General features: G+C 41.5%; 1 protein-coding gene across 1 annotated transcript in view; it reads left to right on the forward strand.

Moving 5' to 3' along the window:
* Window positions 1–13,553, forward strand: part of LOC115116445 (protein ITPRID2-like) — a 70,912-nt gene that overhangs the window by 21,045 nt on the left and 36,314 nt on the right. The window contains 4 exon segments of the mRNA XM_065013753.1: window positions 2,825–3,099; window positions 3,392–3,434; window positions 7,406–7,455; window positions 10,077–10,130. Coding sequence (XP_064869825.1) covers window positions 2,892–3,099; window positions 3,392–3,434; window positions 7,406–7,455; window positions 10,077–10,130 — 355 coding nt within the window. The 5' untranslated portion in view covers window positions 2,825–2,891.

The following is a 13,553-nucleotide window of genomic DNA, read 5'->3' on the forward strand; positions in this document are numbered from 1 at the left end:
TGAGGGCAATTTTCAGTGCCAAGAACCCTAAGGTTCTCTGAAGAACTTTGAGATCTTAGAAGAACCCTTGTTAAACCCCTAATTTTTAGAGTGTCTTTGGGCGCAGATGATTTAAAGCTGGTACAGTCGATTACTTCCTCTGTTCATCTCTCTCATGCTGCATCCCAAATGGCACCATATTCCCTATATCAGGGCTCTTCAACTCTCGTCCTGTAGATTTTCTAGCACACCTAATTCTAATAATTACCTGGTTGATAAAATGAATCAGGTTATTTACAACTGGGGTTGGAGTGAACCTACAGGAAGGTAGCTCTTCAGTGATGTACTGCGCTGTACACACTATGCTCATCAATCTACACACAATAACCCATAATGACAAAGCGAAAAAAGGTTTTTAGACATTTTTGCAAAAAACAAACACATTTAGTTACATAAGTATTCAGACCCTTTGCTATGAGACTCGAAATTGAGCACAGGTGCATCCGGTGGACATTGATCATCCTTGAGATGTTTCTAGAACTTGATTGGAGTCCACCTGTGGTAAATTCAATTGATTTGGACATGATTTGGAAAGGCACACACTGACAGTGCATGTCAGAGCAAAAACCAAGCCATGAGGTCGAAGTTATTGTCCGTAGAGCTCCAAGACAGGATTGTGTCTCGGCACAGATATGGGGACGGGCACCAAAACATTTATGCAGCATTGAAAGTCCCCGAGAACACAGTGGCCTCCATCTTAAATGGAAGAAGTTTGGAACCACCAACACTTCCTAGAGCTGGCTGCCCGGCCAAACTGAGCAATCGGGGGAGAAGGGCCTTGGTCAGGGAGGTGACCAAGAACCCAATGGTCACTCTGACAGAGCTCCAGAGTTCCTCTATGGAGATGGGAGAACCATCCAGAAGGACAACCATCTCTGCAGCACTCTACTAATAAGGCCTTTATGGTAGAGTGGCCAGACGGAAGTCACTCCTCAGTAAAAGGCACATGACCACCCACTTGGAGTTTGCCAAAAGGCACCTGAAGTACTCTCAGACCATGATCGAGGAAAAGATGAATGGAGCAAAGTACAGAGATATCCTTGATGAAATCCTGCTCCAGAGCTCTCAGGACCTCAGACTGGGATGAAGGTTCACCTTCCAACAGTTCAACGACCCTAAGCACACAGCCAGGACAACGTAGGAGTGGCTTTGGGACAAGTCTCTGAATGTCCTTGAGTGGCTTAGCCAGAGCCCGGACTTGAACCAGATCAAACATCTCTGGAGAGAGCTGAAAATAGCTGTGCAGCAACGCTCCCCATCCAACATGACAGAGCTTGAGAGGATCTGCAGAAAAGAATGGGAGAAACCCCCCAAATACAGGTGTGCCAAGCTTGTAGCATCATACCATACCCAAGAAGACTCCAGGCTGTATTCGCTGCCAAAAGTACTTCAAAAAAGTACTGAGTAAAGGGTCTGAATACTGAATACTGTAAATGTAATATTTCCCTTTAAAAAAAAAAATTCTTTACATACGTTTGCAAAAAATTCTAAACTGCTTTTGCTTTGTTATTATGGGGTACTGTGTGTAGACTGATGAGAAACAAATACATTTTAGAATAAAGCTGTAACGTAACAAAATATAGAAAAAGTCAAGTGGTCTGAATGCTTTCCGAATGCACTGTAGATACACAATTGACAAAAATTTGCTTAAAATCTTGGGTATGATACTTAAGTTGTTTGAAAAGTGCTAAATTCTCCAACCCCTCCCCCCATCCTTATATACTCCATGCTCCCTCTTCACAAAATGGCAGCACAAACTGTCAAGTGAATATCAGTTCATTATCTGCAGAAGTGTTTTAAGTTCGACACTCTTTGCATCGTCAAGATGTCTCACTGTACCTCGTTTAAATAGACAATCCTATTAGTTAATGGTATTTTCTAATTACCCCTTTTTAGATTCCCACACATTTAGATAGCTGTCTGTCACCGCCATTGTTTTGAGAGTTTTGTGTTTGTTTATTTATTTACATTCCTTATTATTTCAGATGATTACTCTGGAAATAGAAGTAACATAATAATAGCCGCCGCCTCTTGTCCCTTGAGGTTTGGCCTATACACTCCAGTGAGAACTCCCTCCTTCTGTCTATCCCTCTATCCTCCCTTCAGAAAGAGCTGATCCACAACAGGAAATGACTCGGCACCAGCACGCAATCTTTCAACTAAACCGACATTTTCTGCTCCACTTGTTGTCAGTTGGACTTCTTGCTCTCTGTATCTATCCATCCATCCACCCTGTCTGCCTCTGTTCCACATCTCTGCCTGGCTGAGTGGGAACTACTTTTACATTTGATGGCTTTGGAAGTGACCTTAGTTTTCTTGGAAGAATTCTTAGGATATAATTCTGTCAGAAGGAGGAATTCCCACCAGGTATTATTAGTGTTGTGTGTCGTGCGGATTGTTTTGTGTTCTTCTGCTTCTGCTTCTTGTTCTTGTTCTTGAAGAGATTGTCACATTTATTAATTTGGTGTTCTGGCCGTAATTCATTTAGCCATCTAAGTTATGGAAAGAAACAAATTGTGTGTAGTCTTGTTTTATCTTGTTTGTATGATATAGCAACTTATTTTCCAAAGTCAGTTCCGTTATTGGATATTTGCTCGTTTACAGCTCAACGCTGTTCTGTTCTGTCAGCATAAATGGCTATCATGCAGGATGATGTTATATTACAAGCATAGGCATGTTTTCATACCTTTCTTTTGTATTGTTAAATTAGGCTTGTTTGTGCAAGGTGTGTGTGTGTGGCTACCATCTAGTTTCATAACAATCCACTTCCTCCTATTTGCTACAGGTGACTTGCCCCCTGCTGTAGCGACCAGGCCAGGGGAGAGGAGGAGTTGTGGATCCAGGAGCGGACCATGGAGCAGTGTGAAACTGCTGTGAGCCCCAGCATAGATCACTCATGGAAGGCAGCGACAATAATGAGGAAGGCCTGGATCCAGAGCAGAGACTCCTGGCAGGGCCTCTCTGAGAGCCAGGACACCCAGGATCAGGAGGGTTGCAGCGAGAAGACACTGTGTCCAGATCCCACTATGGAGGAGAAGACAGCCCCGGCCGAGGAGCATGGTACGTTGGGATGAGCTACAGAGGGAGCAGCAGGCAGAAATAATTATAGTTAGGCTTTTTACAGCTCAGTACAGCTCCATGGAAGTCACGATGAAACAATAAAGCCTACTTAAGGTCTTGTTGCTATATATTTACCAAGCCCAAAAGGGAATAAAATCCTGCAACAGCAAACAGATTATTATTTATTTTTATCCAGTTGTAATCTACATTGTAGATTGAATGTTAAATTGCATTTATAGAAAACTGAACAGTTGTACATGGCTTTGAATTGCTCCGTTTTTTTCTCTCTCAGTGCCCGTCCCTAAGAAGATTGCGAGCTGGCTCAAGGACTGCAGGTATTGTAGTGTTGCATTATAATGAAACCTTTACATTTGCATGTAAATAAAACTCTTGACTGTCACTGTATATCAGGGTGGCTGGTGTGGAATGCCTAGTGACTAGCTCAGTCAGCATAGTGAGGAAAGTAAATACTTACTATTTTGTCATTGTCACTTCTAGGCCATCCACAAAAACATGCAGTATACTTAAATATACTAAACATTAAAATAATATACTTCAAATACGAGATGTATTTTTATAGTATATCTTAAGTATAACTATAATATCACTACACTTCAACACACTTATTAAAAGTGTACTTTATATTCATTGTTTTTTCATACTATAAATATATGATCAAACTTCAACACATTTCAAAATACACTTGGAGTTGTTTTTAAGTTGTAGCATAGATTTTTTTTAAACGAAACTGCTTGCGTGATACAGTGCTTTGCAAAAGTATTAATACCCCTTGGATTTCTTCACATTTTGTGTTAAGCGGGATTAAAATGGATTTATTTGTCATTTGTTGTCAACAATTAACTCTAAATACTCTAATGTCAAAGTGGAAAACAATGAAATAATAATTAAAATATAGTCATTGCATAAGTGTTCAGCCTCTTTGTTTTGGCAAGCCTAAATTGGTTCAGGAGAATTTGGCTTATCGAATCACAGAATATGTTACATGGACTCTGTGTGAAACAATAGGGGTTGACATAGTCATTAAAAAAATTATGGTTCCTCTCCTCCATACATACATCTGTGAGTTCCCTCAGTCAAGTATTGAATTTCAAGCACAGATTCAACTACAAAGACATGGGAGTCTTTCGAAAGCCTCATAAAAGGGCAGTGATTTGTAGATCGGTAACAATATCAAATCAGACATTGAATATCTCTTTAAGCATGGTGAAGTTAATAACTACTGTATGCTGTGGATTATGTATTAAACCACCCAGACAAATCAAAGATGGTCATCCTTCTGAGCTGCAGTACAGGAATGAAACTGCTCATGAGGCCATTGGTATTTGTAATATAGTTACAGAGTTGAATGTCAGTGATGGAAGAACTGAGGATGGATCAACAACATTGTAGTGACGCCACAATAATGATTTAAATGACAGAATGAAAATAAGAATACAAATATTCAGAATTCCAAAACATACATTTTGTATTTAACAAACAAGGCACTAAAGTTTTGACTTAAATCTGCTTGAAAATTTATGGCAAGATTTGAACATTTCTGTGTAGCCATGAGCACCAACATCTTGACAGAGCATGAAGAATTCTGAAAAGAATAAAGAGATAATCTTCAAGACTTGTCCGGGAAGACTCCCAGCTGTAATGGCTGCCAACGCTGTTTCCAGCATGTATTGACTCAGGCAGTTGAATACGTACGCAATTACTATATTTTAGGTATTTCATTTCTAGCGATCTTTATTCTTTTTATAGATATCTTCCACTTTAATATAGTATTTTAATCCCACTTTAACAACAAAATGTGAATATATCCAAGGGGTATGAATTATGTTGCAAGTTACTGTAGGTTCACTGCCAATAATGAGTTTTGAAGTACTTTCTGAATTCCTGTTCAGAAGAGTGCAGCAAAAGTTGAAAATGATAGCATCCTTTTTTGCAGTTGAAGTTTTGATTTATAATATGATATTGTTTCTCATATTTAGTTTATTCAAATGTTTTGATGTTAATTTTCAAACTGAATAATGTTGTGCTTTTAATGACACATTCCATATTCCACATGCATTGAAATGTTAATGAGGAAGGCCTGGGTCCTTAATGTGAACCACCAAATGTGTTAAATACAAATGGTGCACAGTTCTCAAAAGTGTTACTTGTAAATAATAGCATGTAAAAATAACATTGGCATAACATTGGCTCAATTACAATAGCTAATGTGGTTAATGAGTCAAAGTGTATTTGTAAAAGTATACTTGAAACACATTATAAATACACTTTTTTTCAAAGAAAATATAGGAATTCTAATCACAATACAATTTTAGTATATTTCTAATTTATGAGCAATACACAAAATGTACTTAATGTGCATTCAAATAATATTTGTTTTGCTCTTCATCTGATACTAAGAAGGTACATAAAGTCCCAATTTATATCATTTAATATACTTAATTGCTAATAAAATACAAATCAAATTGACATTAAATGTATTTAAAATTGTTCCAATTTGATAATATTAAATATACTTAAAATATGAAGTATGATTTAAGTATATTTTAAAAATTAAAAAATAATTCCCTGTTTGAGTTTGCCTGCGTGACAGGTTAAATGGCTCCCGGAAGAATGTTGCTTACTATTAGGGTTTATTAGGGTTCATCGCTGTACTTTAGTGCGCAAGTTAAATAAACATTACCATGACTCAGAATAATTTATTCAGTCAAATATTCTAGTTGGTTGAAAATCCCCCACGAACCTACGTACATGAGTAAGACCGAGTGAGATCGTGGGAGAGCGCAAACAGAAAATAACATGATGTTGATTGAGGGTTTTACGCAATGTCAATAATGTCCTTTTATGAAATATTCATTATGGCAAGGCGCTGGTATAGGCCTACAGACATCTGTTCCAAGTTTATTTAACCTAGATGTTACATGAAGAATTAACATATAGACTTGAGTTGGTCTGACTGACTCATAATAGAAGTACAGTAAGATTTGAATAGAGTAGGTCACATCAGAAAGCATAGGTCTGGGATAGTGCCCATATGTTGTTTGATCTATAGACGGAGAGGTGAGGTAGAGACCTAGGAGCCAGCTAGAGCAGGGTTAGGGATGTTATGTAACGTGCTACCTTAGACTAGAGCAGGGCTCTCCAACCCTGTTCCTGGACAGATACCGGCCTGTAGGTTTTCACTCAAACCCTAATCTAGCGCGCCTGATTCTAATAATTAGCTGGTTGATAAACTGATTCAGGTTGGAGAGCCCTGCTCTGCTTTATTTAACCAGGTAGGCCAGTTGAGAACAAGTTCTCATTTACAACTGCGACCTGGCCAAGATAAAGCACAACAGTGCGACACAAACAACAACACAGAGTTACACATGGAATAAACAAACGTACAGTCAATAACACAATAGAAAAAAAAATTGATACAAAGTGTGTGCAAATGAGGTAATATTAGGGAGGTAAGGCAATAAGTAGTAGTGGCGAAATAATTACAATTTAGCAATTAAACACTGGTGTGATAGATGTAGGTGAAAGCACCAATTTGTAAGTCGCTCTGGATAAGAGCGTCTGCTAAATGACTTAAATGTAAATGTGCAGAAGATGAATGTGCAAGTAAAGATATTAGGGTGCAAAGGAGAAGAAGAAAAAAACAATATGGGGATGAGGTTGTTGGATGGGCTATTTACAGATGGGCTATGTACAGGTGCAATGATCTGAGCTGCTCTGACAGCTGATGCTTAAAGATGGTGAGGGAGATATGAGTCTCCAGCTTCAGTGATTTTTGCTCCAGTCACTGGAAGGAAAGGCGGCCAAAGGAGGATTTGGCTTTGGGGGTGACCAGTGGAATATACCTGCTGGAGCGCGTGTTACGGGGGGGGGGGGGGGGGGAGCCAGTGGGTTTGGCGACGAATATGGCGCAAGGGCCAGCCAAGGAGAGCATTGTTCTGTGTGTGGGATCTTTATGTCAAACAAGATTTGCATGATACAGTAACTATAGTACTACTGTACAGTAGGATTGGGTGTGACTTGATCTGCTGATATGTGGGTAGTTGACAAAAAGATAAAACGGTTGTAGTGTTTGTGTATGGGTCTTCCTGTGTGAGGAAATGAGCCAGCACAGTGTAAGTAGGACACTAGAGACCAGGGGTGTTGAACTCATTTAGCCCCGGGGACACATTCAGTCTTCTGTATGAATATAGGTCCATTATTTCTACACAGTTTCAATTAGGTTTTTGTCATTTTTAAGTATATTGAGTTTGTTCCCGCCTAACGGTGTATTTATGTCTCTTCACAGGACCCCTCTTGGGGCCTCTCTGGATGAACAGAGCAGCACTCAGTCCAAGGGTGAATTCCCCTCTACTATAACATCAGTCCTATTTTATAAAACTTACTCTTATATGGAAAAAGATCATGTGGAGAGGTGTGTGTGTGCGCCAAGGGGGTGTTGGTGGAGTATTTCGCAACTGTCTCACCACACCCCACCTTGGAGCCCTAGTGTACTTTGGAGCGTACGAGCCAGCTTCTGTACTCATACACCCACACTCACTCCAGTTACCAGTTGGTAGCTTTGTCAAACTGTTATTGTGCTTCTAAATCGAAGTAAGAAACAGACTCAGGCATGATACAAGTATCCTGAGCTAAAATGAATAACATTTGGATTCCCTGTATTTGCCTGGTCTTCCTGGTAATGCAAACGATATGGGCTGCTGGTGCCCTTTGATTAATGGCTATCTACAGTAGGTAAGATTTACCAACCAACCAGGTAGGAAAGTATTTAACGGTAAATGTTTGTCTTGGTTTAAAGTGTTTGTCTGTAGTAGGCTGTTCAAAATGCGTTCGGTCAACCATGCAAAATGTTTTTTACAGGCACGTGCCAAGGTTTTTATTTGAATGGTTATGTAGTCTACTGTAGGGTATACAATGCATTCGGAAAGTATTCAGACCCCTATACTTTTTCCATGTTTTGTTACATTACAGCCTTATTCTAAAATGGATTAAAACATTTTTTCCCCCCTCCATCACCCATTACCCCATGATGACAAAGCAAAAATTATTATTTTTTTGCACACAAAAAAATGAAATATGAAATTTACACAAGTATTCAGACCCTTTACTCAGTACTTTGTTGAAGCACCTTTGACAGCGATTACAGCCTCCAGTCTTCTTGGGTAGGACGCTACAAGCTTGGCAAACCTGTATTTGCGGAGTTTCTCCCATTCTTCTCTGAATATCCTCTCAATCTCTGTCAGGTTGAATGGGGAGCGTCGCTGCACAGCTATTTTCAAGTCCGGACTCTGGCTGGGCCACTCAAGGACATTGAGACTTGTCCCGAAGCCACTACTGCGTTGTGTTGGCTGTGGGCTTTGGGTCATTGTCCAGTTGGAAGGTGAACCTTTGCCCCAGTCTGAGGTCCTGAGCACTCTGGAGCAGGTTTTCATCAATGATATCTCTGTACTTTGCTCTGTTCGTCTTTCCCTTGATGCTGACCAGTCTCCCAGTCCCTACCGCTGAAAAACATCTGCAATGCATGATGCTGCCACCACCATGCTTCACCGTACAGATCGTGCCAAGTTTCTTCCAGATGTGACGCTTGGCATTCAGGCCAGAGAATCTTGTTTCCCATGGTCTGAGAGTCATTAGGTGCCTTTTGGCAAACTCTAAGCGTGCTGCCATGTGCCTTTTACTGAGGAGTGGCTTCCGTCTGGCTACTCTATCATAAAGGCCTGATTGGTGTAGTGCTGCAGAGATGGTTGTCCTTCTGGAAGGTTCTCCCATCTCCACAGAGCAACTCTGGAGTTCTGTCAGAGTGACCATTTGGTTCTTGGTCACCTCCCTGACCAAGGCCCTTCTCCCCCAATTGCTCAGTTTGGCCAGGCAGCCAGCTCTAGGAAGAGTGTTGATGGTTCCAAAATTCTTCCATTTAAGATGATGGAGGCCACTGTATTCTTGGGGACCTTCAATATGGCAGAAATGTTTTGGTGCCCTTCCCCAGATCTGTGCCTCGACACAATCCTGTCTCGGAGCTCTATGGACAGTTTCTTTTGACCTCATGGCTTGGTTTTTGCATTGACATGCACTGTCAACTGTGGGACCTTACATAGACAGGTGTGTGCCTTTCCAAATCATGTCCAATCAATTGAATTTATCACAGGTGGACTCCAACCAAGTTGTGGAAACATCTCAAGGATGATCAATGGACACTGGATGCACCAGAGCTCAATTTTGAGTCATATAGCAAAGGTTCTGAATACTTATGTAAATAAGTATTGTTTTTATATATTTTTCCATTTTCAAATTGTCTAAAAACATGTTTTCGCTTTGTCATTATGGAGTATTGTGTGTAGATTGAGGATTTTTAACGTAACAAAATGTGGGGGGAAAAAATCAAGGAGTCCGAATGCACTATACATACAGGCTCCTAAGTGGCGCAGAGATCTAAGGCACTGCAGCTCAGTGCTAGAGGCATCACTACAGACCCTGGTTCTATTCCAGGCTGTATCTCAACCGGCCGTTTTTGGGAGTCCCATAGGGCGGGCGCACAATTGGCCCAGCGTCGTTAGGGTTTTGCCGGGGTAGGCAGTCATTGTAAATAAATAAAAATTCTGAACTGCCTTGCCTAGTTAAGTAAAGGTTAAATGAAATGTAAAACAAACAGTTCTATTTGTGTGCTTAACCCGCTAGAGTTGATGTCTTGCGGAAATCTAATTAGCATAATAAATAAAACATCAAAGTCCGTCTGTTTATGCTAGAGATGCAGTGTTTTTTGCATGGGCTCAATGTACCGCATCCACCGGTGTCGGTCTTCCAAGGTTGCAGACCTACAGTAGTGTTTGTCAGACCATCCCTAAAATTGGTCTGCTAAGGATATCATCTGTTGCGTTTGAATGGTTTGGCCTACAAACTAATATGACCCCTCTATGGAAGATGACACTCACGAACACAATTTAACTAACTGTACTTTACAGGAGTGCTAAAGAATGGCTGCAGCTTTGAAGACTACTTTTCTCTGGGAGCTGAGGGTAAGTGACAAGATGTGTTTTGGGGAGGGGTGTGTGTGGGGGGGGGGGGTCACTAGAGCAATACAATCTAGGACAGGGATGGGCAACTGGAGGGCCCTGTCTGCCACATTTTTTTTTTTTTTTTTACTGTTGAGAGTTAGATTAGTATAATACACAAGGTGCAATTTCGAAATGTGGTTGTGCATCAGCAGTTTTTCTGTTATGTCAGTCACTGATAGTCACTCAATTTGCCCATGTAAATTAGTCTAGCCAGCTATCTAAACTTCTAGTAATCATGGTCCAATTACCGAACGGGGGTGGGCACCCAATTTTTTTTTCTCTATGCTGTCAAAGGTGGGTCGCTAAAATGTTTTGCTCGCAAGTTGCCAATCCCTGATCTAGGACCACACCACTTCTATGGCAGTTTCAGTTGTTAATGCGCCTTCTAGAGCGACTAGGGTTGAATGTCAAATTGCACCCTATTCCCTATATAGTGCACTTCAGGCTGGGCCCTGATCAAAAGTAGTGCACTATATAGGGAATAGGGTGCAATTTGAGAGACAGAAAATCTGTGTGGCCAAACAATTAAGAGCTAGAACTTCTCATTGTAGGAGTGCTTGGCTCTTTAGTTTTTACGAAAGTTACAAAAAGGTACTCCCTGCCGTTGCTGCACTTACGAGCGAATATAATACTATATCATTTGGTGGGTGCTTATAAACTCAGAAAAAAAGAAACGTCACTGTTTCAGGACCCTGTTTTTCAAAGATAATTCGTAAACATCCAAGTAACTTCACAGATCTTCATTGTCAAGGGTTTAAACGCTGTTTCCCATGCTTGTTCAATGAACCATAAACAATTAATGAACATGCACCTGTGGAACGGTCGTTAAGACACTAACAGCTTACAGACAGTAGGCAATTAAGGTCACAGTTATGAAAACTTAGGACACTAAAGAGGCCTTTCTACTGACTCTGAAAAGCACCAAAAGAAAGATGCCCAGGTTCCCTGCTCATCTGTGTGAATATGCCTTAGGCATGCTGCAAGGAGGCATGAGGACTGCAGATGTGACCAGTGCAATACATTTCAATGTCTGTAGTGTGAGACTCCTAAGACAGGGAGACAGGATGGACAGCTGATCGTCCTTGCAGTGGCAGACCATGAGTAACAACACCCGCACAGGATCGGTACATCTGAACATCAGACCTGCAGGACAAGTACAGGATGGAAACTGCCGGAGTTACACTAGGAATGCACAATCCTTCCATCAGTGCTCAGACTGTCCGCAATAGGCTGAGAGAGGCTGAACTGAGGGCTTGTAGGCCTGTTGGAAGGCAGATCCTCACTAGACATCACCAGCAACAACGTCGCCCATGGGCACAAGCCCACCGTCGCTGGACCAGTCAGGACTGGCAAAAAGTGCTCTTCACTGACGAGTCGCGGTTGTGTCTCACCAGCGGTGATGGTCGGATTCGTGTTTATAGTTGAAGGAATGAGCGTTACACCTGAGGCCTATACTCTGGTGCGGGATCAATTTGGAGGTGGAGGGTCCGTCAGAGTCTGGGGCGGTGTGTCACAGCATCCTCGGACTGAGCTTGTTGTCATTGCAGGCAATCTCAATGCTGTGCGTTACAGGGAAGATATCCTCCTCCCTCATGTGGTACCCTTCCTGCAGGCTCATCCTGACATGACCCTCCAGCATGCCACCAGCCATACTGCTCGTTCTGTGTGTGATTTCCTGCAAGACAGGAATGTCAGTGTTCTGCCATAGCCAGCGAAGAGCCTGGATCTCAATCCCATTGAGCATATCTGGGACCTGTTGGATCAGAGGGTGAGGGCTAGGGCCATTCCCCCCCAGAAATGTCCGGGAACTTGCAGGTGCCTTGGTGGAAGAGTGGACTGACCAATCTGGTGCAGTCCATGAGGAGGAGATGTATTGTAGTATTTATTGCAGCTGGTGGCCACACCAGAAACTGACTGTTACTTTGGATTTTGACCCACCCCCCCCCCCCCCTTTTGTTCATGGACACATTATTCCATTTCTGTTAGTCACATGTTTATGGACCTTGTTCAGTTTGTCTCAATTGTTGAATCTTGTTATGTTCATACAAATATTTACACATGTTAAGTTTGCTGAACATGAATGCAGTTGACAGTGAGAGGATGTTTCTTTTCTTGCTGAGTTTATTTATCCTAATTTCACATATGTATTAATACGCATGTGTGAATTGGACATTTTTTTTTTTGCATATCCCAACTCCCGAGACACCCTCGGGGAGTGGGGTCACGGCAAGGGTCACCATTATCCAGCGTTTATGGAGCAATTCGGGTTAAGTGCCTTGCTCAAGGGCACATCAACAGATTTGTTTCATCTTATGAACATGTGCGCGCACACACACACGGGTTTCCCAGTTCAAAAGGAAAGGAGACGAGCAGTGTGTGTGTGTGTGTGTGTGTGTGTGATCAGATGGCATACAGTTGAAGTCGGAAGTTTACATAAACTTAGGTTGGAGTCATTAACTAATTTTTCAATCACTCCACAAATTTCTTGTTAACAAACTATAGTTTTGGCAAGTCAGTTGTGACATGCACAAAGTAATGTCCTAAGTAATGTTTCCAACAATTGTTTACAGACAGATTATTTCATTTATAACTCACTGTGTAGCAATTCCAGTGGGTCAGAAATTTACATACGCTAAGTTGACTGTGCCTTTAAACAGCTTGGAAAACTCCAGAAAATTATGTCTTGGCTTTAGAAGCTTCTGATAGGCTAATTAACATCATTTTAGTCAATTGGAGGTATACCTGTGGATGTATTTCAAGGCCTACTTTCAAACTCAGTGCCTCTTTGCTTGACATCATGGGAAAATCTAAAGATATTAGCCAGGACCTCAGAAAATAAGTTTGGTTCATCCTTGGGAGCAATTTCCAAATGCCTGAAGGTACCACGTTCATCTGTACAAACAATAGTACGCAAGTATAAACACCATGGGACCATGCATACCGCTCAGGAAGGAGATGCATACTGTCTACTAGAGATGAATGTACTTTGGTGCGAAAAGTGCAAATCAATCCCAGAACAACAGCAAAGGACCTTGTGAAGATGCTGGAGGAAACCGGTACAAAAGTATCTATATCCACAGTAAAACGAGTCCTATATCAACATAGCTGAAAGGACACTCAGCAAGGAAGAAGCCACTGCTCCAAAACCGCCATAAAAAAGCCAGACTACTGTTTGCAACTGCACATGGGGACTTTTTTTAGAGAAATGTCCTCTGGTCTGATGAAACAAAAATAGAACTGTTTGGCCATAATGACCATCGTTATGTTTGGAGGATAAAGGGGGAGGCTTTGAAGCTGAAGAATACCATCCCAACCGTCAAGCACGGGGGTGGCAGCATGTTGTGGGGGTGCTTTGCTGCAGGAGGGACTGGTGCACTTCACAAA

This window comes from Oncorhynchus nerka, linkage group LG3 (assembly GCF_034236695.1).
Source record: "Oncorhynchus nerka isolate Pitt River linkage group LG3, Oner_Uvic_2.0, whole genome shotgun sequence".
NCBI lineage: Eukaryota > Metazoa > Chordata > Actinopteri > Salmoniformes > Salmonidae > Oncorhynchus > Oncorhynchus nerka.